Source organism: Panthera pardus, unplaced genomic scaffold (assembly GCF_024362965.1).
Source record: "Panthera pardus isolate Hobbes unplaced genomic scaffold, ASM2436296v1 HiC_scaffold_18, whole genome shotgun sequence".
Lineage (NCBI taxonomy): Eukaryota > Metazoa > Chordata > Mammalia > Carnivora > Felidae > Panthera > Panthera pardus.
In genome coordinates, this window is record NW_026526743.1 from 12,577,189 (window position 1) to 12,604,909 (window position 27,721).

Sequence of the window (27,721 nt, forward strand, 5' to 3'; positions counted from 1 at the left end):
GGAGAGGTGCCCCCAAACATCAAGGGCCCAGGCAGAGAGTTGGGTTTTGCACAAGCAGGGGGGTTTATGGGCAACCACCCCATCACAGGACTCCAGGGGTCCTGACCTACTCTGTTCTCCAAGGACCCACTTCCCTCCAGGACTGAGCCAGGAGTGAAGGGACCACCCGCAGTTGCTCTCCTGCTGCAGGCACCCAGGAATGCCCAGTGGTCTCCCTCTCTCCCCACCGTGCATCCCTTCCCATGTCCATGACTCCAGGTGATGTAGGGATAGACCAATGAGGCTGGCCCTGGAAACGCGTCTATGCTCACACAAGGTCTGCTGCAAGTGACCACTTCTAAACCACAAGGAATAGGTGTCTGGCTGAGCATGGCACTCCCCAGGGTGGGGCAGAGCTGGATACTGTTCCAGCCTGGACCCTGGCTCAGGGCCACAGACTCACCCATCTTCGGGGTCCTCCTGGCTCCTGGCGAAGCCCCTCGACCAGGGCGGCTGCTTCTTCAGGGCTGCCTGGCCGCTGTCCCTCCACGCGGGCCTGGATCTCAGGGGGCAGTGCACCCAGGAACCGCTCTAGGACCAGGAGCTCCAGCATCTGCTCTTTGGAGTGAACCTCTGGCTGCAGCCACTGGCGGCATAGCTCCCGGAGCTGGGCCAGGGCCTCTTGGGGACCCACTGCCTCTTCATAGTGGAAGTGTCGAAAACGCTGGCGTGCAGTCTCTGGGCCCGGATCCCACAGGGCAGCGTCACCCTCCTCATCTGAGTCCTCCAGCTTCACCATGACAGGTCGCTCATCTTCCAAGGATGTGTGACCTGGGGAGCCTAGTGCTGCAGGCCTCATTGGAAAGACTGGGCTGGGGGCTCCAAGGACAGTGTCTTCCCCTGGGGGAGGAATAGGATGAGGCTGCTGGGAGGAGGACAAACAGCAGCAAATGCTTACTAAGCACCTACTGTATGCTGTGGTGTTCCACATTCAGACCTGCACCGAGTGGAAGGCAGATAAGAAAACGGGCACAGAGAGATGGTCACAAGCCAGGCACCTGAGTCTCTGGTCTCTAGCTGGGACCTAGTCTCTGGTATTCCCTGCTCCAAACACAAGGTGCTTCTTAGGAATAGAAGGCACCTCCTCTCCTCTAAATCCTGTCCTTCTATGTGCACCACCTCATCCTTGCCCTGTGGCTGTCAGGTAAATGACATTTACAACATCCACTACCCTCCCCCCCCCCCCCCCCATTCAGCCTCCAACACCAGTCCATCACTGCACCACCCACACTCCCATCTAGTCTCTCAGACCATTCCCTTCTCAACTTGTTTCTACAGAGCAGCCTCCCTCCACCTCTACCCTCCCCCCCCCCCCCCCCCCCGCCGTCCCCGGGGCAAAGTCAACTGTGTGGCCAAGCCTCCAGGCAGCACCCCCCCCCCCCGCCCCCATTCAGCCCCATTCTGAACCAGCCGAACTTATTATCACGCTACGTAATGCCCCATCATCTCTTCAGTTTCCTGATTTAGGCAGGGTTAGGAGGTGATGGGGGAGCTCCAGGGGGCCCACAAAGGCCCCAAGACCACTGGACCGGGTGCCTGCAAGCAAGGTTGGAGATTCTGATCTGGCCTATTTGCTACATAACCTTGGCAAGTTTCTGTGAACCTCAGTTTCCCCATCCTTACCGATCCCCTGTAAGTGGGGGCGCTCCCCCCTCCCTGCCATTGCTGCTCCTTTTGCAGCTGGTGTTAATGTGCAGGCTTTGTGAAGAAATCTGAGTTTATTACGTGAGTAAGAATCGATTTCCAGGGTCGCCTGATCCCGTGAGTCAAATTCCGTTCCTGAAGGTTCCAGGTCAACCCGAAACCCTGGGAAAAGGTTGGACCATTTTTAAGCCGGCCAGCCCCTGCGAAGGTTTCTGCACTACATTTACCAGAAATCTTGGAGGGCAACTTCCACTTGGGAGAGCGCCCTCTTCCCACTCCCAGGGTTGGTCTAGTGCCGCCAGGGCAACCGGGAAGGGGGGGGCGGGGCTCCGAGAGCTTGTCGCTGTGGCATTTCAGTGATAGATGAGCGTCGCCGACAGCACCGGGCTCACCGAGAGGGAGTGCTTAGGTCCCTGTTCCGCACTCCCGCAGGGTAGCCGCAATCCAAGAGTTAGCGGTCGCCGCCCGGGTCCCCGCCCAAGCCTTCCTCTTTGAGAGGTCCCCGCCCTCACCTCCACGCTCAGCGGGCCGCTCCGCGCTCCTAAGCATGCGCAATCGCCGACTTCCCCCTCCCCGGACGTCCCAGAATGCTCCACGCATTCAGCCCGAGTGCCACCTGGCTCTTCCCCCACCCTCGCCTCGTTTTCCACCCTCCTCCCCTGTCCCCCGGTGTAGCATTCGCAACGATCAGATCACACGCCCGGCCGCCTCTTCCGCGCTCCCCGCCTCAGATCCAGGCGTCCATGCCCCGTCGACGTGCGTAAGCTTCTCTGGGGGCTTCGAACAGCAGCACCGCCTTCCCAACCGCGCATGCCCCCCACCACGTTTTCCTCAATTCTTTACGGGTGTTCCTGGGATTAGCAGGGTTCTGCACCAATCACCGTCCTCGCTAGGGCGCCGGCAACCTACGTCTCCATGGCAACCTTCTGCCTCGAAAGGGGCACCTCCTTCATCGCCCGCCGGGACGGCAGATTCGGAGAGGCTTGGCCGCGTGCTTTCTGGGAAGTGTAGTTGGCTGAGACCTCCGTGCGCGTACGCGCAGCCAGACGACGTCCCATTGTGTACGTGGCGGGCCCGGGCGTTTCCATGGTAACCGGATGGGCTGACTAGTAGGTCTCCAGCTCAACCCAGGGGAGCCGCTGGCCGTCTGAGAGGCGATGGGGGACGTGGGATAAGGGCTTGGGGAGCGGGCCGGAGCAGAGAAGCCGAGCGAGACAGGAAAGACAGACGCGAAGACTTCCGGGCAGGGAGAGACCCAAAGCCTATGAGGGTCCACTCGGGGGCAGAGAGATTCAAGGAGAGACCGTGAAAGTAATTGAACAGATACAGAGACCGAGACACCGGTAGGAAAGAAAGTCAACGGGGAGGTATTTCTCCTTTCAGAGACCTAGAGAATGTGATAAGAAGCCAGAGGATCAGAGAGTCAGGGCTAGGTAGACAGGAGTGTCCGTAAAGTTAGCAAGAGGGAGGGAGATCAAGAAGGGGTGGATATGAAAGGTGAGACAAAGTGGGAGAGTGAGATAGATTCACAAAGACAAGAAGTGCAGATATTGAGATTCAAGAGACAGATAAGGAATACAGACATACAGAGGCAAGAGGAGAGGAAGGGACAGAAATTAGAGATGGATTGAGAGTTTTCAAAGACCTAGAGAAGGGTGACAGACGGCAAGTAGAGACAGTTGGAGGGAGACTTGTTAGGGAAACTTATCCAAAAATTGACAATAGGACAAAACAGGATGACTGGGGACCCTCTCTGCGTTTCCTAGCATTGTCTACCAAGCCCACTTCAGCTTATCTGATTCCCTATAAGTAACTCTTCAGAGGCCAGATTGCAAATGCTTGGCGTTAAGAGTTGTATCAACCTTACGACACTGAGACACCCAGGCCTGCTCGCTTGTAGGGCACCAATTCGACTTTGGGCTTTTATTTCAGTGTTCCTTATTTCTTTCTTTTCTATTAAAGAATTTTCTTTTTTAATGTTTATTTTTGAGAGACAGAGTGAGACAGCGCCAGCTGGGGAGGGGCAGAGACAGGAGACACAGAATCCAAAGCAGGCTCCAGGCTCTGAGCAAGCGTTCAGCACAGAGCCAGACGCCGGCCTTGAACCCACAAAGTGAGATCATGACCTGAGCTGAAGTCAGACACGTAACCGACTGAGCCACCCAGTCACCCCTCAGTGTCCTTTATTTCTTTCACCCTTTCTGTTCTTTCTCATCTTCCCGGAACCACCTATGTCATCCTGCTAGTTCCCTCCATGAGGTAAATAACTGTTTGCCATGTACTCCTTGAGTTTATTTTTAACTTAAAAAAAAAAAAAAGGATTTGACAGTCTGAGCGGAATTAATTCTCCAGGATGGGGAACAAACTGGGAGAAAGAGGTGACAAAGCTAGGAATGGAAGGAGGTAAGGAGGATAATGGAAAGAAAGCAGGCGGCGGGAAAAATTTGAGAGAAATTAAACAGAAAGCAAGTCAGCTTTGGGTAGAGACAGCCAACGGCGCCCCCGCCTGGGCTCTGCGCGCAGCATCCTCGTCGTCGAACTACATTTCCCGGCTGGCCTGCGAGCGCGGGGCGCAGGGCCTAGAGCGCCGTCGGGGACTGGCCCCGCGCGGACTAGTCCAATCTCGATAGTCGCAGGCAATCTTCCGCCTCCGCCGACAACTTGGAGGCTGAGCTCGGCCGCCCCTGGGAAGAGGCGCTGTAAGACAGGAGATGGGGAAGAGCCGCAGCCCCAGCCGCCCAGCTGAAGCAGCCGGCCCGCGTCGCGGTCCGGAGGTGAGGGCAGTCAGCCGCGCGGGGGCCCGGGCTCCGGTGGCGGGGGCTTCGGCACCGTTTCTTTCGGTCCGAAACGGCGAGAAGGAAGAGAGGCCGCTGCGCGCGCAGGCCGGGACGAGCGCGAATGGGCCAATCGAAGATTCCGGCGGTCCCGAGGCTTTGTGGGAAATGTAGTCTCAAGGGGACGAGCCCTTGGCTCCGCCGAGACATGGGCAGCGAGCCTCCACCGGCGGCGGGTTTGGAGGCTTTCTCACGAGGGTGGGTGGGAGGGAGGCAGGGAGGGAATGAATGAATGAGCGTGTGGGTGAATTAATTTAAAATTGTGGGTGAGCAGAGGAAGGCATGGATGTTGAAAGAACAATGGCGCAGCGCGTGAGTGGTTCAGTAAGCAAGAGGAGCCTTTCTCATGTCCACCTACATTTCCCTGCCTCCCAGGCATGGGGGACCTGTGGCATGTGCCACCTTATTTTAAGCCATGTGTAGTCCATGGATCCTTGAAGGTATCGATACCATAGCCATGGCAGAAACAAACCTGCCAGTCATTTGTCCCTTGTATTTCGCACGCACTACACACACACACACACACACACACACACACACACACACACACATATACATACATATACACACACACACACATATATATGTGTGTGTGTGTGTGTGTGTGTATACTCTTTGATCCAGTGCTACTTCCACATGATTCAAAATGCAAAACGGACAAGGTGAAAAGCATGCTTTCCACCGCTGTACTTAATTTAATAATTTCATCAGCTAGCGACTACTGGATTCACTATTCTTGGGTCTGAGGACACAAGGGAGAGCTCAGCCAACACAGCTCCTGCCTTCAGGCAGCGTGTAGGTGGAGAGGGCCTCTTTGATTAGGTTACATTTGAGCAGAGATCTGTAGGAGAGGGAACAAGCCATGCAGATAACGGAAGTGCCCAGGCCCTGCATGGGCTGAAGGAAACAGGAGCAAAGGCCCTGAGTCAGGAGCACCCTTAGTCTGCCCCAAGGATGTGGGCAGGAGTGAGCAAAATAAAAGAAGAGGCTCTAAGACACTTGAAGAATCTGGTGAGGATTGTGGCTTTTACTCAGAGCTGGGAGGGCTTGAACAGAGGGGAGATAGGATCTTAGTTCTTACTGGATCTTTGTGGCTGCCGTGTGGAGAACCACCATCCTCTTCTATTCTCAGGTGCTCCATAGTTTGTGGCATAAATTAGGTTGGTTCTCTTCTGTGTTAATTTCCTATGATTGCTGTAACATATTACTGAAAAATGAGTGGTTTAAAACAACACAGATGTATTATCTTAGAGTCTTGGAGGTCAGAAATCTGAAATGTTTCTCAGTGGGCTAAAATCAAGGTATCAGCAGGGCTGGTTCCTTTTTTTTTGTTTTTGTTTTTGTTTAATGTTTATTTATTTTTGAGAGAGAGACAGAGCATGAGCAGAGGAGGAGCAGAGAGAGAGAGGGAGACACAGAATCTGAAACAGGCTCCAGGCTTTGAGCTGTCAGCACAGAGCCTGACACGGGGCTCCAACTCACAAACTGTGAGATCATGACCTGAGCTGAAGCTGGATGCTCAACCGACTGAGCCACTCAGGCGCCCCTTGTTCCTTCTGTATCCTCTATGCTTCAGTGGTTGCATTGCCTTTTTCTGAGTGAAATCTTTTGCCTTCTCTGATTACATTTAGGGCCCATTCGGATAACCCAGGATAATCTTCCCATCTCAAGATTATTAACTTAATTATACCCACAATGTCCCTTTTTCCAGGTAAGGTAATTTATTCATAGGGATTAGGATGTGAATGTCTTTAGGAACCATTATTCAGCAACCCACACTGATGTTTGAAGCATGAAAAGGGTGAGAAGCATGGAAGTGGGTACCTCATTTGCTCATTAGTGTCTGGGAGGTGGGCCAGGGTTTCTAGACTATCTTGTGGTTGCAAGAGGTTTGCTAGGGGAAGAGAGCAGAGTCTCCTAGCAGACATCTCTTGATCTCATAAGCTAAAACTAAGTGACATGCTCCTTTAGATGCAACGGATACTTGGAAGTGAGTGTGCAGTGTTTTTAGCAGTAGGGAAAGAAGGGACTGGGCATGCCTCTGAGGCAGTGGTCAGCAGAGCTGGGTGCTCTGTGTCAGAGCACGGAAAGGCCAGCTGATGGTTGGGACTTCCATATGCTTACACATTAATGCCCATGTGTCCTTGTCTTACAGGCAGAAGCAGGTGTGGCAGGAGAGGCCAAGAGGCTGCCCTTGTGGGCACGCTGGTAGCTACTGTGGAAACTGGCAGTGCGGAGAGGCTTCATCAAGGTGTGTGGCTCAGGGAGGCGGAATGAAGACAACTTCCCGCCTGCAGGTGTCGGGGAAGGCACCCCTTGGTGGGATTGGCCTCCGCCACAGTGCCAAGCGGGACCGAAAGTCCATCACCCTGCATATGAAGTTAGAGGTGCTTCGGAGGTTTGAGGAAGGTGAGAAGTTGACTCAGATTGCCCGGGCCTTGGGGCTGGCCACCTCTACCGTCGCCTCAATCCGTGTCAACAAGGACAAGATCCGGGCCAATTCCCAGGCAGCCACACCTGTCAGTGCCACGCAGCTGACCCGCTGCCGGGGTGTGGTGATGGGCCATATGGAACGCTTGCTGAGCCTATGGATTGAGGAGCAAAAGCGGCAGAACCTGCCCATCAGCACACTGCTCATCCAGGACAAGGCACGACGGCTCTTTGTGCAGCTGCAGCATGAGCAGGGCAGTGGCACTCAGGCTGAGACCTTCGGGGCCAGTAACGGCTGGTTTGCCCGATTCAAGGCTCGCAACAATGTGCTTTTGACAGATGAGCCAGCTGTGGCTGACACCCAGGCTGCTGCCCACTATCCCCCAGTGCTGCGCACCATTCTGGAGGAGGGCTGTTACTCACCACACCAAGTTTTCAACGTGGATGAGACAGGCCTGTTCTGGAAGCGGCTGCCAGAGCGCATGTTGCTGGCACTGGAGGGGGCAGCCGGGCCTGGCCTCAAGGCCTCTAAGGACCACTTGACCCTGCTGCTTGGTGGCAACGCAGCTGGTGACTTTAAACTGAAGCCTCTGCTAGTGTACCCCTCGGAGAATCCACGTGCCCTCAAGGGCTGCTCCAAGGCCAGCCTTCCTGTGGTCTGGCGCTCCAACCGCAATGACTGGCTGACACCCAGCATCTTCCAGGAGTGGTTTACTGGCTGCTTCTGTCCTGCTGTAGAGAGCTACTGTGCCAGCCATGGCCTCCCACACCGTGCCCTATTGCTCCTGGATGGTGCACCCTGCCACCCTGCTCACCTGGGTGGCCTCTCAGCCCACGTGAGGGTTGAGTTCCTGCCTAAGAACACATCGGCCCTGATCCAGCCCATGAACCAGGGTGTCATTGCCACATTCAAGGCCTATTACCTGCGCCGCACGCTCAGCCAGCTGGTCCAGGAGACGACTGGTGAAGACCGACCCTCTGTGCAGGAGTTCTGGCGCAGCTATACTGTCGTGACTGCTGTGGACAATATAGCTGAAGCCTGGGCAGAGCTGCAGCCTGCCACCATGAACAGCGCCTGGAGGAAGCTCTGGCCTGAGTGTGTCCCTGCTGGCACCCCTGAGCCTGACACTGTGCCTCAGCTCCGCCGCAGCATTGTGGCACTAGCTCGGCATGTGGGCCTTGGAGATGCAGCTGAGGCTGATGTTGCCAGCCTGCTGCAGGCCCATGGGGAGCCCCCACCCCACAGCATCCCCCAGGATGCAAAGGATGGGGACATGAGTGGTTCTGGGCTGCCCTGGGAGACAGGGAATGGCCTGGTCTCTAGAAAACAAGAGCCAGATTTCACAGAGGCTGTGGTGGGTGCAGGCACTGAGGAAGCTGGTGTGGGTGCTCTGAGCCCTGAGCATCTCGCCCAGGCTCTGTCTCACTTTGCTGCTGGTTTACAGGTCCTCATAGAGAATGATCCAAACCGGGAGCGCAGCCTGCGGGTCTCCCGGGGTGTCCACTGTGCCCTTGCTCGCCTCCGGGAGCTACACCGGGAAAGGAGGCGACAGTCTCGGGCAGCTGCATCCTCAGGAGGCCCTGTGGTGGTGGCAGCAAGGGAGTTGGCAGGAAGCCTGCCATTGCCCCAAGTGGGTCCCATAGAGGGTGGGCAAGTGGCTAAGGGCACAGGTCCTGAAGGTCAGACCTCTGGCTGTCCTATATGATTTGGGGCTTGGACTTGACCTCACATGAGTTCTGTCTAATGGTGTTTTGTTTCTGGAGGCCAGATACTGCTCCTTCTTCCCCATGGTTCTCATATCTCATGCTCTGTGGTCTTTGTATAGTGACCCATGACTCTAGGCTTGGGGAACAGAACGGTGGTGTCTTCTGATTGGCAGATGAGATGCAAGGCCCAGGAGTGCTCACCCATGACAGAGATACACCCTGTAGTATGGTAGTTGCCCTGCACAGTCTGCCAGGGTGGTTTTCCTTGTGGTGAGAGGCCAGAACTGAGACCAGCCTCTTCCATTTTCCAAACCTGACCTCTCCCTGCACCATTGTTACCCTTCCTAGCCAACTTTAGATGAGGGTTTCCTGCTCTTGGCATGTCCTTTCTCACTTTCCATGCCACCCTTACCTCTTCTGGCTTCCACAGCCTCTGTCGTCTCAATGCCAGAGCACTTTGGCTCACTGTGACTGTTGATAGCAGGGATCACTTGCTTGGTTTGGAAATGTTTTCTTCTCTGAATTTCTGTGGCATGGTGTCTTGGTTTCCCTCCAGCCTCTGAGCTTTTTGTGATTCTGACAGTCTCCTGGTTCTGGTGCTCTTTGGAAAATACCATCCACTCCTAAGAGCTCAGTGGTCACCTCAGAGTTAGCTCCCAGTGCATTGGTTATAGCCTAGCCTCTCAGATGTTAGACCCAAAGCTCTAATTCTGATGGACACTGCCCCACCTCCTGACAGTCTTGTTGTCTCCCTTCATTCCAGTTTGTTTTCCTGTCCCCCCAAACTGTAATCACAGGCATCATGGGGTGTCCACCTGATTGCCGAAACACCACTTGGGCCAGCAAACCACAGTCAGTCAGCAAGGGAAGGTGTTCTTGTGCTCTAGCTGGATGAGCCACAGGTGGTGGGACAGGGATGTCTGGGCTCCTGGACTCCTTTCAACACAGGTATCTGCATATGTCTGCATACATGCGCACGCACACGCGCGCACACACGCACACGCACACACACACACACACGTGCCAAAAAATAAAGATGGGAGAAAGGATTCTTGCTACCTCTGTCTCAGCTAACATTGCATTGATGGGCTTGCTGTGAACTCATCACATGGGTCAGGACCAGTGGCTTGAAGGATCAGCCTTACTGGAAGAAAGGTGAGATGAGGCCCCTTGCTTGCTTTCCTGGGGAGAATGGTAAGGGGGATGAGAAGGAGAAGGGAAGCTTTTCTTAGGATTCTGGTGGCAGACTGGATTGGTTGCACAATGTATGAGCACTTATAATGTGCTAGGTGTGGATTCCAGGGTGAGTGAGACTGACTTCAGGAGCTGCCAGTCCAGAGGTTGTTACATTCTATGTGACAAGGCTATGACAGGTCACTCGGGAGGGACCCCACCAAGCTGGGGACATGGACACGATAGGGTAGGCTTTCTGGGGAAGTGGTGTCTCAGTCTTCATCTTCAGGGACCTTGTTGACAATCAGGAAACCCGTCATTTCAAAATGCCATGTTACAGAAGGGCTTGACAGACACAGCCCAATGTGGTAGGGTGGTTTGTAAGGGCCTAAGGAATGGGAGGAAGGAATATCCTCCATGGAGGCTGAATGCGGTGCAGCAGCTGAAGGAGGCAGGTGACCAGGCAGGAGTCGTTGAGGCCAAAGCCCAGTGGGTGGAAGGCGTAGTCGCATGAGCAGCCACTGGAGACCTTGCAGACATTGCATAGCGGAGACTAGGCATGCGTGTGCCCGTCTGGCTCCAGGGCTCGTTTGTTCAGAGCCGGGGACAGCGCCTGGCCCTCAACAAATGACTGGAGAGCCCTGGATTCGTTCGACCAGCAACCTTCAGCAGGTCCCTGAACATTTCCGGGGGGCCCTGGTGGTGCGACAGGGAAGCCCCGTGTCTCCTGTGAAATGCACTGTCTGCAACTCTACAGGTTGGATCTCCGACGCGTTGGGGACTACGTTTCCTAGAGAACCTAGCCGACAGAGGCGGCCTCCTACGCCTTTCAACTCCGGCAGCGGGCCGTTGCCATAGACCTGCAGGAGCAACCGACACCCGTGTCCCTCACCTCTTGGCCTGCTTGCGTGGGTTGTCGAGTAGAGTTGGGGGGTGTCGGGGGGATACAAGGCGCCGGAAGCAGTCAGTAGAGGGCCCGGAAGCTCCCGGTTCTTGTCCCCAGGGTGGTCGGTCATTGTTCAAGCGCGGTGGGACTGGTCCGTGTGGCTGCTTGGGGCGGTGAGTCCTGGCGCAATCCGGCCAGGAGTGTCGGAAAGGCCTGAGGTAGGGTGCGCAGCCGGTGGAGGACAGCAGGGGAGGTGGTGCAGAGAAGCACCACCCGTTTCCCTGGGAGCCCAGCTAGTCCTCCGGGAGAGGTGGCTCAGGGGCCCCTTGGCCCTAGAGTCTTGTGTGAGCGGGTCCTGGCCCGGAAGTGGTTCCGGGCTGAGGTCAGCTCTCGCCACCCTTCGCGGTTCCATCAGCCGGTTGGCGCTGTTATCCTACACGAGCCAATTTTCTGGGCTTCCCTCCTTCCTTTTTAGATTCACACCCAACCTACACCCTCAAAACTTCTCACTTCTTCTGGGGAGTCTCTGGATTTCCTCAGTCCAGACCTGAGTTCCTTTTTGCTCCCACTACTTGTGCGTTCATCCGTGAGAGTGATGGGGAGGGGTGCTCCCCGCACATGGCGATTAAAATCCAGACCCTTATACTGCCAAACTCTCTGTAGGATCGCCCTGGCCACATGGCTCTTGCCTGTGCTGATCCTGCTGGCCAGAATGTTCTCTAGCCACCGCCTCTGGGCACCTGGTGGTTAGGTGGGTGTGCCGGGGGTGGGGGGGTGGGTGGGGCGGGGTGGTGGTGGTGGTGGTGGATGGAGGTTCCCCAGTTTGGGAACCTTGACCAACCCATATAACAACATGTGCTGGCACTGAAATTATGTTTTAAAGTTGCAATGGTAACAAATGGTCGTTGCCAAAAAAATTGAGACGGTGTGTAGAGATTTATGAAAAAAAGTGGACTCCTCCTCCAGTTACTTTCCCCAGATTTGCTTGCTGGGAGTTTGTTTTTCAGGACCCGTTTCTGAACATTTATTATAACAGTAGCTTCTGCATACATGCACACACACATACACCTCAGAATTTTGTTGCTTTAAAATATGTCAACATTAGTGGGATCACATTGTGTGAGGACCGCCACAGATTAGTTTCTTGTTGAACATTGTAGAGTGGACATCTCTACTTGACATTTGTTGATCTTGGCTAATTGGTATGAGCTGAGCCTCTTGGGCTCTGTAGGAGTCTGCCATGGGGGAAAGGAAGGCCTTCCAGCGTAGGTGTCAGCTGTTGCTATCCCTGCACCTGACCCATGCTGGCTGCCCTGCAATTGTTTTTAGTTTCCATCTTTCTCTTCCAGTCTGTCCTCTATGATGAAGTTTTGGGGTGATGGCGGTGGGGGGGGGGGAGGGTTCGTGGGGTCAGAGCCAATGACCAAGAAAGGATTCTTGAAGATATCTGGTGCAAAAAGATGATTTTATTAAAGCATGGGGACAGGACCTGTGGGCAGGAAGAGGTACACTGAGGTTGTGACAGGTAACTCATTATACACCCTCAGGTTGGGAGGGGGTCAGGGATAGAGTATGTCTTTAAGGAATTTTGGAAACAAGGTTTCCAGGACCTTGAGGGGCTAGCTGTTGCTAGGGAAACACCATTTATCACCGTTTAATAAAGCCTCAGTGATGAGACTCTTTAGATGCATATCGGGGAACCATAAGCTTGGAGTATGATTGCCAGCATATATCTTGAAGCAGTTGAAATAAAGGAAGTTGACTTACAGGATCCTTGAGGTTGGGATAATGTGAAGCCAAGGTTCTCTTTTGCTCCCAGCAAAGTGTCATCCTTGAGGTAGCTGAACTCCTAGAGGGAGGTCACTCTGCCGGTCTCAAGGACCTGTCAATGGGCTATAGGCAGTAAGGGAATTTAATTTTTCATTTGCCTTGGTTTCCCACATCACCATGGCAAGCACTTAAGCCCCTTTCCTTTGTTCTTGGGTAGCCAGGAGTGTCCGAGGAATATTACACATATTCCACCTGGGGGCAGGGGGCAGTATGCCAGCCTGTATTTTGCCCTTAGCTTGCCCTATGTGTCCCCATCACCCTACATCACTCTTCCTAGTGTCTGGAAGATTGTATCCTTCACTTGCTCTGACCCTCCCTGGGCACAGACCCTCTGCTAGTTCCCACCAGCACTTCTGTTTGGCTGTTGGTGGAGTTCTCTCAGTTCACTGAGATATGGCATATCCATGCCCTCTATCTCCAGGAACAACTCTCGTACCTTTACCTAGCCTGATATGAGCTACTGTAAACTCCCCCTGCAGGGGTGGGTTCACTCTCCTCTTGACCAGATTCCCAGTGCCAGGTGTTCTCTTGAAGGCACAGATGGGGAAGTTCAGGCTGGAGATATCCCCTACCAGGTTGCCAGCTAGCCAGACTTAGGGACAGTTTCTGCAAGAGGAAGTGACCTCGAGGGTATGGGTGGCTGGAAGGGCGTGCATGGTCTGTGGCCCTGATTGGGTGGGCATTTGTCCCAGGAAGACAGTGTGTGGCCTGAGTGAGTGCAGGTGAGACCAGCTTCCCAAGGTCTTGCCATGGCAGTAGGCCCAGCACCCCTCAGTCAAAAGAGCTTGTGGTCATCAAGAGGGAGGATGATGAGGCCACCTCATGGGATCCTGAACCTCTCTCTAACCCTCAGCCCTCCACTCTGCTGTCCAGGCTTTGTAGGGACCCCTGACAGTGCTTCTGCAGCTTCTGCTATGAAGAGGCAGCAGGGCCCTGAGAGGCCCTGGCCAGGCTATGAGATCTTTGCTGCTGGTGAATGAGGCCTGAGTCACACTCCAAGGAGCAAATGATGGAGCTGTTAGTGCTGGAGCAGTTCTTGGGTGTGTTGCCACCTGACACCCAGGTTTGGGTGGAGTCCCAGTGCCCTGAGAGTGCTGAGGAGGCTGTGGTGCTGGTGGAGAGCCTTGCTCAGATGATGCAGGAAACTGGTGAGCCACAGGGGCCCAGGGGCCTGGTTGGGAGGCCCAGGGGCTGGGGGAGTGCAGAAGGGGACACAACCTACCACCCTGACCCAGTGTTCTTATCACTGGGAAGAAGACTCAAAAGCTGCAACATGTTTGGAGCATTTTGTAGCCTGTGAGCCTCCCAGAGATGTGAGCTTGACATTGGCATGACATTTCACCCTCTCAGGGTGCACCAGGCCTCCTTTCTCTTCCTTCTTTCCTTACTCAAAATGTCACTGGATGCATGCCATGTTCCAGGCATCTAAGTCAATCAAGGAAGGAAACAAGCAAGGTTTCTGCCCTATTGGAACTTGGTCTGTTTAGAGAGTTGGATAGTGAGACCACCAGTCATAATTAGGGTATCCTGTTTTCTCTGGAGGGGGTGGGGCACGAGGAGGTGAACAGAGATTGGCCTCGCCAGGGATGGCTTTGCAGTTCATGCCATGTGACATCTTCACTTTGGGCAACATGTGTCTGTATGCCTGTGGGGAGGGGATAATCATGAAACCGGCTGGAGAGATGGTTGGATAGGATGCCATCATTCATCCTGGCATTTGTTCACTCATTTGCTCACAGATACCTGTGCAGTGTCTTTTGTCTTCTTGGTCCTCCATATCAAGAGGTAGAAAACCTAGTGATGAAAAACAAAAACAGGTTTACTAAGTTATAATTTGCATACAAAAAAAGTATACAGTCCCTGGGTTTGGTATATTTGCAAGATTATATAACCATTACCATTGCCTCATACCATAATTTAAACATCTCAGAGAAACTGTGCCCATGAGGAGTCACTCCCCATTTTACTCCTAATGCCTTGGCAAACACTAATATTTGTGTCTCTATGGATTTGCTTATTCTGGACATTTCATTAAAGGGAATCATATGATATGTAGCTTTTTATGACTTGCCTCATTCATTGAGTGTAATGTTTTCAGTGTACATTTATGTTGTGGCATGTAATTATCTCATTTTTATGGTTAAATAATATCTACTATGAGTATATCACATTTTGTTTATTCATTTATCTATTAATGGACATTTGGGATGTTTGTGCCTTTTGGCTATTATGTATAATGATGCTGTGAATGTATGTGTATGTGTTTTTATGTGGACAAATGTTTTCATTGCTCTTGGTTATATACCTGGGGGTGGAATGACTGGTGAGGCTGTTTGACCTTTTGAGGAATGCTAACATACCACTCGTTTTAACAGAGAGGATTTTAATGCAAATAATTTAACAGGTATTGAAGGAAGAGAAAAGTATAGAAAAAAGGTGTCATGGCTGTAGGGACTGCAGGGAATAGTACCCTCCTACAGATGTAGGCACAAAGGGAAGAGATTGGAATTGAGACAACTAGAAACTGAAAAGAGGGCCAGTGCTGGGTGGTGCGGGGCTCTTTGAAGGGGACATGATGAAGCTAGTTCTGTACATGCTGGAAAGGCTGCAAACTGGATTCACTTACTGTTAAGGAAAACCTTGATAACGCAGGTTTTCACCTAGGCATGAATGTGAGGTGCAGGCGAGACATTTTGGATGAATGTGTCTGTAGTTTTTGTGGGGTGTTTGCTTGTGGTACTGTGCTCTTTTCTAAGCCTGTTGCTGGTGTTTTGAGGTGGGCTGTCTCCTGACTGTTTGCCTCCTCGTTAGAGGTCTCTTAGTTCCAGTTCCAAGCTTCTCACTGAATAGATGCTTAGGTGATACACACTATAAAAAGAGATTTTGCAGGGCACCTGGCTGGCTCAGTCAGAAGAGCGTGTGACTCTTGATCTTGGGGTCATGAGTTTGAGCCCCACACTGGGTGTAGAGATTACTAAAAAAAAACTTAAAAAGAAGAAAGATTTTGCATTATCACATTGTGGATGTTGGAATAGCAGCCTACTAGTAGGTCACTAAATGGACTCAGGCCTGGTACTCATGTGGATCTTGTGGGATGTGCATGGTTACATCCATTCATCCTTGAAATAACACAGTTTCAAGTTTGCCATAGTTCACATTTACATGAAGACTCCTGCCTTTGCTCCATGCCCTTACCTGGTCTCGGCCTACTGCTGGCCCCTCCAATGCCCCCACGTGAGAGAGGGTAGAGGGGCTGGCCCTTGCTTTCTCTGGGTGGCCTTGGAGATGATTGTTGTGATGCTGTCAGGGATTCCAGAAGCCAAATGTCTCAAACTATTTCCTTGGCTGTCAATGTCAAGGTATGTGATTGGGTCCCCAAGACCACTTTTAGTCTTAATGATATGCTGGAAGGAGTCTCAGAATTCAACAAGGCTGTTATACTCGTGATTATAGTTTATTATAGCGAAAAGATACATATTAAACTCAGCAATGGAAAAAGGTGCATAGTCTGGGAGATAGTGGGCATAAGTTTCCACATGACCTTTCCCAGGGTAGTCATGTGGACAATGCTTAATTCTCACAGCAATGATATGTGACAGTGTAGCAGCCAGGGATGCTTACCCGAGTTGTGGCATCCAGGGTTTTTACTGAGGGTCAGTTACATAGGTATGGAGTATACTAACCATAGTTACTCAGTCTCAACTCCTCCCAGAGGTCAGGTTGGTACAATGTGGACCAGGGTCACCACTGTAAGTCACATTGTTAGCATGAACTATCTGGTTTGGCCTAAGTCCTTAGGTAAACAGAGATACCTTTAAGAGGCAGAATATTCCAAGGGCTTAAGAGGTTACCTTTCAGGAGCAGGTCAAGGGCCAAACTTTTGGAATGTGCAAGGTTTGGACAACCCAGGCCTGCTGAGTCAACCCTTTCCTGAACATCTGGCTGCAGCCAAAGGAAGGCTCTCATGACTGTTTCCTTGGTGTTTCAGTGATTTGGGTTTCAGGGGCCTTGGATGTACTCTTAAGGTATGTATGTGTATGTGGACCAAAGGAGGAGGTGCATGTTGGCCAGGGCAGGGTGTTCTGTGTGATTTGGATGGCAGTCCTTGTTCTCATTCAGCTCAGAGTCCCGGGCCAGCATCTGGGTACATGTTAACTGCCTGGGTGCCTGACCTCTGTGTCCTTAGGGTGGGGCTGAGGGCACTAACACTTTCCTCTCCCCTCAGTGCTGGCCCAGTCTCATCCCGAGGACCAGTGGTCTGGAGACCTGGCAGAGTCAGCCAAACTCTTCACAGATGGAGCTCAGGTGAGCTGTGAAGCTGTGAGTCTTTCAAAGTCAAAGATGCCACATCTTGCTGACCACTCCCCACCCCCACAACCTTCCCTTACCCCAGACCATGGAGGGTCACTTCAGCAGCTGTGCTCAGCCTCCCCCCACCTCCCCTCACCCCCAGGCTTGGCCCTGGAGCCTGCCCTGCAGCCTCCTTCAGCTTCTGGTTGTGAGTGTGGAGTCTCCCCAGGCTTATACTGTCTGAATAGTGGAGTAGGTGCTTGTCTTGAAGTCTCAGGTCCCCAGTGCCCAAACCCAAAGACACAGGAGTAAGTCTGGGACCAGATGAGGTTGCCTGGTCTCTGCTGCTTTTGGGTATGGCTAAACATTGCCATCAGGAAAGCCCGAATCTAGGTTTTTATTGTTGGCACCAGTTCATAATTTATTTTTTATTTATTTTATTTTATTTTTTTATTTTTTAAAATTTACATCCAAATGAGTTAGCATATAGTGCAACAATGATTTCAGGAGTGGATTCCTTAGTGCCCCTTACCCATTTAGCCCATCCTCCCTCCCAGAATCCCTCCTGTAACCCTCAGTTTGTTCTCCATATTTATGAATCTCTTCTGTTTTGTCCCCCTCCCTGTTTTTATATTATTTTTGTTTCCCTGCCCTTATGTTCATCTGTTTTGCCTCTTAAAGTCCTCATATGAGTGAAGTCATGTGATTTTTGTCTTTCTCTGACTAATTTCACTTAGCATAATACCCTCCAGTTCCATCCACGTAGTTGCAAATGGCAAGATTTCATTCTTTTTGATTGCTGAGTAATACTTCATTGTGTGTGTATATATATATATATACATATATACATATATATACACACATATATATACGTATATACACACATATATACATATATATACATATATAATACATATATATACATATATATACATATATACATATGTGCACATATATACATATATAATATATATACATATATATATATATATATACATGTACACCACATCTTCTTTATCCATTCATCCATCGATGGACATTTGGACTCTTTCCATACTTTGGCTATTATTGATAGTGCTGCTATAAACATGGGGGTGCATGTGTCCCTTCGAAACAGCACACCTGTATCCCGTGGATAAATGCCTAGTAGTGCAATTGCTGGGTCGTAGGGTAGTTCTATTTTTAGTTTTTTGAGGAACTTCCATACTGTTTTCCAGAGTGGCCGCACCAGCTTGCATTCCCACATAATTTATTTATTTATTTTTATTTTTTTATTAAAAAAAATTTTTTTAAAGCATTTTATTTATTTTTGAGACAGGGAGAGATAGAGCATGAACAGGGGAGGGTCAGAGAGAGAGGGAGACACAGAATCTGAAACAGGCTCCAGGCTATGAGCTGTCAGCACAGAGCCCGACGCAGGACTTGAACTCACAGACTGCGAGATCATGACCTGAGCCGAAGTCGGCCGCTTAACCGACTGAGCCACCCAGGTGCCCCACATAATTTATTTTTTATTAAAAATTTTTTGTTTGAATATTTTATTTTCAAGTTATCTCTACCCCCCACATGGGGCTCGAACTCACCACCCTGAGATCAAGAGTTGCATGCTCCTCCCACTGAGCCAGCCATGTGCCCCACCAGTTTCCGGTTTAAAACAGCATTAGAGACTGTTAAAAACTGAGAACAAACTGAGGGTTGATGGGGGGTGGGAGGGAGGGCAGGGTGGGTGATGGGTATTGAGGAGGGCACCTTTTGGGATGAGCACTGGGTGTTGTATGGAAACCAATTTGACAGTAAATTTCATATATTCAAAAATAAAAAAAAATAAAAAAAAAATAAAAAAAAATAAACCACAAAAAAAAAAAAAAATAAAAAAAAAATAAAACTGCATTCGGTAGGTCCAGAGGACATATCTTTGGGCAGGACTGACTGCATCGGCCTGTAATGGGGGTTGAGATTCTTCTCCTGTGTCTGGGGTGCCTTGGCTGTGCCTCCTAGGTTGGCTTTGATCTTGGCTTTGCTTCTCTTGGGTCCCCACCCTAGCAGGCTTCTCCTCTCCATTTCTCTGTCCACCCCTTGTCTTTGCCTGACTTCCCCAAAGTGAGTTTTCTCTTATTAATTTAGTCATAGTTTTTGTTGCAAAGAGATAGAAGGCAATACGCTGATTGTTATCAGTTTATCCTCCCATTATGTTTTAAATCTAACAATGTAACATATATGCATTATAAAGTAATTCAAATCTTAACAAAATATATAAAGGTCAAGCCTCACACCTGATCTGCCTCTTTGGAGATGGCCACTGTTAACCTTTGTGTGTCCTTCCTCCCTTGTTTTAAAATTTTTTTTTTAACGTTTATTTATTTTTGAGACAGAGAGAGACACAGCATGAACGGGGGAGGGGCAGAGAGAGAGGGAGACACAGAATCTGAAACAGGCTCCAGGCTCTGAGCCATCAGCCCAGAGCCCGATGCGGGGCTCGAACTCACGGACTGCGAGATCGTGACCTGAGCCGAAGTCGGACGCTTAACCGACTGAGCCACCCAGGCACCCCAATTCCTCCCTTGTTTTAAATACACATATGCAGCATATGTGTGTGTGTGTGTGTGTGTGTAGGTATATAGACACTTCTAAAGAAAGCCCCATTAATGCTCTGCACCTGCTTTTTCACTCCATCTCCCGTTGGGGACCCTTCCAGTGTCAGAAGCAGCTTGACCCTTCCCTTTTAGTGGCTTTTTAGGAGTCATTTATCTTGTCCACCCCAGGACACACACACCTGTCCTAGCTGCCACTCCTCTTTGCCTCCTCTGCCCTTATGGCTTTTCAGCACATGGATGTCCTTGGATCCCCTGCTTTGGTGCTGAGCACTGTGGAGGGCTGTTTCACCTTCAGTCCTCATGGTAGCCCTGCATGGTTGTCTCTTTTGGGCAGGAAAGGAAGCTGAGGTGTTTTGTGACAAATAGCTGGCCTTCCATTCCTTGGTCAGGCTTGCCTTGAAGTGGAGGGACCTTTTGGTCCTTGGGCATTGTACAGTCTCCCAAGGGATGGCTCTGCCCCATGAGATAGGGACCAAAGCTTGCTTCTGTGTCACAGGGTACTTGTGTGTTTGTGGTCCTAGCAGTAACCCAGGGGCTTCTCCAGGAGGAGAGAGGGTGTTGCTCACAGACATGGACTGAGCCCACATGGGAAGGAGAGCAGATCAGCCAAGGAGCATGCCCAGGGTCTCCTGCCAGGTGAGTGAGCCACACCCTGGCCCTCCCCACCCCTGACTGTCATTCCTGGAGCTTCCTGAGAGACTGCAAAACCTGAGAACTCCTACAGTTGCCCTGTCCACATGTACCCAAGCTGGGCTCAAGAGACTTTCTGTGAGTCACTGACATGCTGGTTGCTCTTGGGCATAGCCAGGATGCTTCACTGTGAAACTCCAGTCACAAGTCAGTAGTGCAAAGCTCAACTGTGAGAGATGCTGTTCCTGAAAGAAACTGGTCGGCCTTGTGGAAGGCTACTAGGGAAATGAGTTTCCCTACTGCCTCTAGGCCCCTTGCCTGATTCCACAGTAGCCTGTCTGGGTCATTTTACCATGCCCATGTATAGTTGACCCTTAAATAGAATGGGCTTGAACTGCCTGAGTCCACTTATACGTGGGTTTTATTTTATAAATAGAGTATACTTCAGTAAATGTATTTTCTTTGTGTTTTTTTTTTGAATTTTTTTTTAACGTTTATTTATTTTTGAGACAGAGAGAGACAGAGCATGAATGGGGGAGGGTCAGAGAGAGGGAGACACAGAATCTGAAACAGGCTCTGGGCTCTGAGCTGTCAGCACAGGGGCCCGATGCGGGGCTCGAACTCACAGACCGCGAGATCGTGACCTGAGCCGAAGTCGGTGCTCAACTGACTGAGCCACCCAGGCGCCCCTGTGTTTTTAATAACATTTTTTTCTAGCTTTATTGTAAGAATACAGTGTCTAATACATATACAAAATACGTGTTAATTGACTGCTTATGCTGTTGGTAAAACTTCCAGTCAACAGTAGTTAATTAGTGATCACGTTTTTGGGGAGTCAGAAGTTATAAGTGGATTTTCAACTGCTTGGAGGGGGGTTGGTGCCCCAACCCTTGGTTGTTGTTCAAAGATTAGCTATTCCCTCTAGCAAAGCAAAACAACAACAGAACAAAAACCATGCATTTTGATATCCTTAATTACGTTGTTCACGGTCTCTGCAAGCTCAGAGCCATGAAATGTGTTTATTCTAGCAGGACAGCTTTTTGTTTTCCTCCTTGGATGCCTGGAAGCTCAGAGTTCAGTTTTATGTACAGTTGTTGTAAATTTTTGTACCCTGCTACAATGTGCTGAGTGCCCCCCACCACTCCCCCATTACTTTCTGATTTCTGTGTTTGGTCTGACATCAGTGTGTTATGTATTGTATCACACTGGATCCTTCAGGAGGTGGGTTGAAGTGGGTGATTTGGAACAGTGTGCCCATTGGGAGGCATTGTTGTAAAGTGGTAATGGGTTTTCAGAAGCTTGCTCCATTACTGAGGGTAAGTTAATTTAGTCTATGGGACCAGAGTTCATCCATTGCTCTGTGGCCAAATGAAAGAGATTTATCAATGGTCTTTAGCAGGTTTTATCCAAACTTGTCTGCACTTTCCACGAGTAAAATTTTCTTCCCATTTTACAGAGGGTCAGGGCCAGGGTGGCAGTGGCACTGAAATCAGCAGTCACAGGGTGGGAACACACTTATTCTTTAGCTGTGTCTGGAGAGAGTGATGCAGACAGAGCCTCCTCTACCATTTCTGGGCTGAAGATCTCTTTGAAGAGACCACCCAGCACAAGCCAGTGCCCATGCACCAAGTGGGACCACAAGGCTATCAACCTGCAGGATAAGCTTGAGGTGTTGTGGCTCTTTGAAGCCGGAGAGAAGCTCAGCAGAATCAGGAATGTGCTGGGGCTCTCCACCTCCACCATGGCTACCATTCGTGACAACAAGGAGAAGATCCGAGCCAGTTCCCAGGTGGCCACACTGCAGGCGGCCACCAAATTGACGCACAGCTGCAGCCTGGTGATGGAGAATATGGAGTGGAAGCTAAGCATGTGGATCAATGACCAGAATGAGCTCAATGTGCCCATCAACATCATGCTTCATCCAGGAGAAGGCTTGCAGCCTGTTCGAGGACCTCAAGTGGGAGCAGGGCGTGGGTGCCCAATTGGAGACCTTCGGGACAGTTGTGGGTGGTTCGCGTGTTTTAAGGCATGCCAAAGCCTGCATGCCTTGGGGTGGGTGGTGAGGCTGGGGGCTGCGAGGCCATGGGCACAACTGCTGCATCTGTGTGCAGATACCCTGCCCTGCTTCAGAGAGTGATCCAGGAGGGTGGCTACACACCATGGTAGGTGTTCAACGTGGATGAGACTGGGCTTTTCTGGAAGCGACTGCCTGACAGGACGTTCCTTTCCCTGGAGGAGAAATCAGCCCCTGGGTGCAAAGCTGCCTGAGATATCCTGACGCTGCTACTCAGTGGCAGTGCGGCTGGCGATCTCATTGAAGTTGCTGCTGGTGTATCCCTCAGAGAACTCTCACACCCTCAAGGGCTTCTCCAAGCCCAACCTGCCTGTGGTGTGGTGTTCACACAAGAAGGCCTGGGTGACCATGAGCATCTTCCAGGAGTGGTGTGTGCACTTCTTCTGCCCAGTTGTGGAGAGGTTCTGTGCCCATCACTGCTTGTCTTGGACAGTGTCCCTGGCCACCCTGGGAACCTGGACAACCTCTCCGACCATGTGTGTGTGGAGTACTTGCCCAAGAACACGACGGCCCTCATCCAGCCCAAGAACCAGGGCATTGTTGCCACCTTCAAGCCCTGCTGCTTATGGAGGGTCTTCTGCCTGTTGGCGTTGAGGGTGGGAGGCAGGGACCAGCAGTCTGTGGTCTTTGACTTCTGGTGAGTATACAGCATCCTTGATGCTGTCTACAACATCTCTGACTTCTGGGAGGAGGTCCCACCAGCGACGCTGAGTAGGGGGTGGAGAAAGCTGTGGCCTCAGTGCGTCAAGCGGGAGGCCAGAAGGCTGCATGTGGAAACTCTGCTACAGATCCGGCAGGACGTCCTGGCACTGACACATGTTGCAGGTTTCAGAGAGGTGGCAGAGGCAGATGTGGTTGAGTTGCTTTAGAGCCCTGGGGCAGACCTGTCCAACGAGGAACTGATTAGCAATTGGATGCTAATTGTCACCCTGTCCTGTTCTCTGAAATGATGCTGTGCCCCATCTGATTGGTTGGGGAGAGAGAGGAGAGACTGGTGGGTGAGCTAGAGAGGTAGAATACTCACCAGATCTCCAAGCCCCCAGCAAGGGGCATCCTCATGGCTGCAGGTGTCCCTTGGCCAGAACTGGATGCTAATTCTTCCTTTCTTCTTGTCTCCTCCCCTGGTCTCTCTGCCTTGCACTCCTCTCTTTACCGGTTTCCATTTGATACCTGCCATGCCCTTTTGACTTTCTTCTCCCTGTGGACACGGCTCATTCCAGACAGTGGTGGCATTTGGAGAAAAGGCCGTGGATCCCACAAGGGAATGCTGGGGGCCACCCATTGCTCTGCAGACGGTGACCTTTGGGGATGTGACCTGTTTGGGTAAGGATGCAGATTTTGGGGAGTGGGTTGGCCTTATTGCTGGACATACAGGCCCTCAGGTGAGTGGTCTGTCTCCAGCTATGGGTTCCTGCTGCAGAAGGTCTTTACTCAAGACTACCTTCTTTCCACAGGAGTAGGGAGATGGAGGGCTGCTCTAGAGGACTGGTTATTGTTTAAATTTGGCCTGAAGGTTTTGCTGTCAAGCCTAGATGCCCACACATCTACCATCTGCCTTCTGTACACACCTGTGCACACCTGGCGGGCATATGTCCAGACTCCAGCTCATATTACATACATGAAATGAGTACTACCTGCTGGCTGGACCTATCACACCTGAGCAGGAAATTCTTCTATCCCAAAACTTGGGCCATCTTGGACACCCAGAGCTCTGGCTTCTCCTGGGAGTGGCTACTGTGGGTGTATCTTGAGATCCCAGGGTTGCCGGTCAGCTACTCCCATTTGGGTGTCTGCACCACTCAATGTAGAATCAGAGTCAGATGAACAACAACAACAACAACAACAACAACAACAAAAATCAGAGTCAGATGAAAGATTGATTTTAAACACCATTTTTGGATATGTTAATCAGATAAGGGAAGAGTCACTTGCTGTTAGTTTGCCATGGGGTGTGGGGCATGTGGCCCATTTCCATTTAGGAGTCCAAGCCTGCTGGTCAGTGAGTGCCCAACTGCCCCGGCAGGGAGACCTGGCTTAGCGTTTTTGGTAAACTGTGCCTGCATTACTTTCCACCTGGTATTGCTCCCCACTGTTATCACAGCTCCCAACTGCATCCAGGGAGGATCTTGGGTGTGATGCCAAACAGTTTTATCATTGTTTTGACCTTTTGCTGTCTAAAAAGAGAGAAGACAATTCCATGTATTTCACAAGTGACAAGTACAGTGAGATCATTGAACAAGTGAAACATACCAAACTACAAAAGAGGAAGTCTACCCTCTTGCTCCACTGCCTGAAGTGATTTGTTATCTGTATTGGGAACAAGGAAATGCCAGTTATCCCCCTGTCAGAGGCAACATGAGCTTTTGCTACTGTATTAAAAACAAGAACATGTATGCACATGTATTGCTACTGTATTAAAAACAAGAACATGTAGCACATGAGGCCCATGTTAGCATTGGGCACGGAGGGAAGCCTAGGATGCTGGCAGAGCTAAAGAGATATAAGAATGTGACACGGGAAGCCATACTCCTATACTTGAAGCTATATGCAAATCCTGTCAGCAGGAGTTGCATCCTCTGAAGAAAGGTATGTTGAAGACTGATGTTTGTGGAGACCAGGAGCCAGTGCCAGGTGGACCTTATTGACATGCAGTCGCAGGCCAACGGACAATTCAAATTCATCATGGTCTACCAGGGACACACAACCAAATTTGTCCAGTTGAGGCCTCTGACCAGCAGTAGTGGTGCGGACGTGGCCAGATGTCTGCCAGACATCTTCTGCATCTATGGGGCCCCTGCTGTTCTCCAGTCTGGGAATGGAAGATACTTTGCAAATGAGGTGAATGGTGTATTTAAAGGCACACGGAGTGGCTTAACAATCATGACCAGAAAGCACTATCTGAGCCAGAGCCCAGGCAGCCTAGAGAAGGGCCACCAACACATGGAGAGCATGCTTGTGCCTGGTTCACACAGAGGGGACCAGCACTTGGATCCTGGGGCTGCACTTTGTCCAAGAGATGAAGAACAGAATGTTTTTTGTTGTTTTGTTTTATTTTTCATTTTTAAAGATTTTATTTTAAGTAATGTGTATACCCAATATGTGGCTCGAACCCACAACCCCGAGATCAAGAGTCGCATGTTCCACTGACTAAGCCATCAGGTGGCCCAAAGAACAGATTGTTTAACTGGAGCATCTGGGGCTCACCTTATGAGGTGATATTTGTTTGTGACATCAAAGTAGATCTATCAGTGTCCTCACTGTCCAGTGGAGCACTCGGCAGGCTGGAGACAGAAGAGGATCTGGAGGAGCTGCTGCAGAGTGTAAGAATAGATACTCAGGGTCTGAGAATGAACACGGTGGCCTCACTGTCTCCTTGCTGGAGGTGCCAAGAGTGGTGTATGCCCTCTGGGCTGTGGGGAAGCCCATGTACGTGAATCCTGCATGACACATGTGTACGTGTCTGTGGCAAAGACTCTGGGTTTTGAGAATGTGGAGACTCAGGCGTCCAGGAGAGCCTTGTTGCTTCCCTCAAGACTCCCATTTAAGAAAGTGAAGTTGGACTCTGTCAAAGCACTTTCTGGTCCTGGTATTGGCGACACTGGCAGAATTTCCATCCTGGATTTAGACAGGGAAGGCTGAGCTCAGAAACATCCTGTGTGTGATCCTTTCCATCAAAGATGGGCAGTTTTATTGATTAGGCAACAAACTAGGAACAATTGGGCAGTTTTTCATGAGGAGACAGTTCACGATGTTTTCAGAGGCTTCAGTTTCCATCAAGGAGGTCTCACCTGAGGAATGGTCCCTGAGGGAACTCTCAAGGGTCCTGTCTGTCACTGGCAGGCAGGGACACAGGCAGTGTGTATGTAAAAGTCAAGTGTGGGACCAACAAATGTCCCTGCAGAGCCTCCCAGTTTCCTCTGTTCCTCCAAGTGTCATCTCAGTTTCTGCTGTAATTAATGACCAGATGCTGATGAAGTTCTCTGCAGCCCTCCTCTCTGTGAATCAGAAACTTCTGACATGAGGAACCTGGAACCTGAGCCTCTGCCTCACTTTGTTTGCATTGTTGTGCTGATCACCAAATGGGCTTTATCTGTGGTCAGGGGTTGGTTGACTTCAGCGTAAATGTGTTCAATAAAGAACTGTTTTTATTTGACTGTGTATATTAGGTTCTGTCTAGAGTTTGCTTCATCAGGACATATCTGTGGGTTAGAGCTAGTAGGGACAGGAGGAGAGTGGCCATAGCCAGTATCTGGGAGGAGATACATGGGTAATAGGACCAGGCAAGGGATGAATATGGTGTTGGGACAGGGAGGAGAGGCTCAACTCCTAGCTTCAGTGAGGAGGATCCTGTCCCTGGAATGTGGCATCCAGCTAGAGATGGAGCATGGCTTTCCCGGGAGGAGACTCATGGCTAGAGGTACAATGAATAGGGCAGGTGGCTCATGGAAAGGGTGAGCAGATCTTGGCTCCAGGGATCCCTGGACTTGGCTTTTGCTATGAGCTCCCACTCCCCCAGTCTCCTTTCTTCTTTCCTTCAGATATCCAGCCAGAAGAGAGAACTCTGTGGAACTTGTGAGCCTATAGGAAGGTAGTGTGGGCCTCAGAGGAGGGCCTGAAGATAGAGGAAGTTCCCATAAAGTCCATCAAAGTGAGGATCTCCATCTTCAGCCAGATCTGGAGGCAAGTGAGTAGGTGCCTGCCCAACCCTTCTTTCAGGTGCTCATGTTGGGCTCTTGGACCATGCCATGAATCAGCAGGCATCCTTGCCTAGAGGAATGCAGGGAAACATCAATGTTTTAGGGAGTGCAGGTATTCTGGAGGCATGGAAAGGCATCTACCACAGAAGGCTTCCTGCAAGAGGGTGAGTGAGGCAGTGAGTTGAAAATGGGTACAGGAGAAGACGTGAAGAGAGAAATTTCCCACATTCATTGCATTAGAAAAACTTCCTTCTGGTACCAACTATGTTCTTGAATAAAGAATGTTTTCTGATGAGGGACTTTCCCACATTTATTAGGATCTTTTTGAGCATGAATTATGTCATGTTTCAAAAGGAGAATGGTTCCCTGGCTAAAGGCTTTTCCATGTTTACTGCATATACATGGTTTCTTTCCATTTTGAGTTCTGCAGTGTCCAAAAAAAAAAAAAAAAAAAAAAAAGGGGGGGGGGTGGTGGGTGGGGGCTGAGCAGGCACTTCATTTGTTGCCACATTTACTGTATTCCCAAAATTTCTTCCCTGAGCTGGCTGGGCATCCCATGTCAGAAATCTCTTTCCTGTAGGTATGGTAGTCTTATCTACACAGGAGTGACTCTGTATGCTGGCAGCCTTTCTGTCTGTCACTAATATCCAAGAGGTATTTGTCACTTGACCCAGATCTCTGTCCTTGTTTGCCTTCTGCACCGCCCCCCCCCGCCCCCCCTCACCCTGACACTCTCAGGCCTCATTCACCTAGATATCTGGGAGATAGTTCTTGCTGAGTAAGGATGAGTTCTTACCCTAAGTGTCCTCTTTGTGAAGCCTCCAATCTGGGAGATACAAACCATTAAAAAGTCTCTTGAGTACTGTGCTGGGAATTAATATGGCAATCATGAG

The 27,721-nt window shown here is 50.7% G+C and overlaps 2 protein-coding genes across 19 annotated transcripts in view; one reads left to right on the forward strand and one right to left on the reverse strand.

Moving 5' to 3' along the window:
* Positions 1-2,698, reverse strand: part of MZF1 (myeloid zinc finger 1) — a 66,389-nt gene extending 63,691 nt beyond the window's left edge. Inside the window, exons 1-3 of one of the 8 annotated variants that reach the window (XM_019438592.2) lie at positions 2,196-2,608; positions 1,663-1,845; positions 443-879 (exon numbers count right to left, since the gene is read on the reverse strand). In XM_019438592.2, coding sequence (XP_019294137.1) covers positions 443-879; positions 1,663-1,845; positions 2,196-2,283 — 708 coding nt within the window. In that variant the 5' untranslated portion in view covers positions 2,284-2,608. Of the gene's footprint in view, positions 1-442; positions 1,212-1,662 lie in introns of those variants that run through there. The other 7 variants (XM_019438597.2, XM_019438596.2, XM_019438591.2 and 4 more) reach the window with 7 other exon arrangements.
* LOC109260428 (tigger transposable element-derived protein 1-like) overlaps positions 1-27,229 on the forward strand; it is a 38,301-nt gene extending 11,072 nt beyond the window's left edge. The window contains exons 1-6 of one of the 11 annotated variants that reach the window (XM_053906221.1): positions 4,054-4,457; positions 6,673-9,809; positions 16,769-16,848; positions 19,949-20,063; positions 21,514-23,454; positions 23,586-26,291. In XM_053906221.1, coding sequence (XP_053762196.1) covers positions 6,791-8,653 — 1,863 coding nt within the window. In that variant the 5' untranslated portion in view covers positions 4,054-4,457; positions 6,673-6,790 and the 3' untranslated portion in view covers positions 8,654-9,809; positions 16,769-16,848; positions 19,949-20,063; positions 21,514-23,454; positions 23,586-26,291. Of the gene's footprint in view, positions 1-2,631; positions 2,745-4,053; positions 4,458-5,346; positions 5,529-6,672; positions 9,810-16,768; positions 16,849-18,382; positions 18,490-19,948; positions 20,064-21,513; positions 26,292-26,669 lie in introns of those variants that run through there. The other 10 variants (XM_053906223.1, XM_053906229.1, XM_053906225.1 and 7 more) reach the window with 10 other exon arrangements.
* Positions 27,230-27,721: the final 492 nt, after the last annotated feature.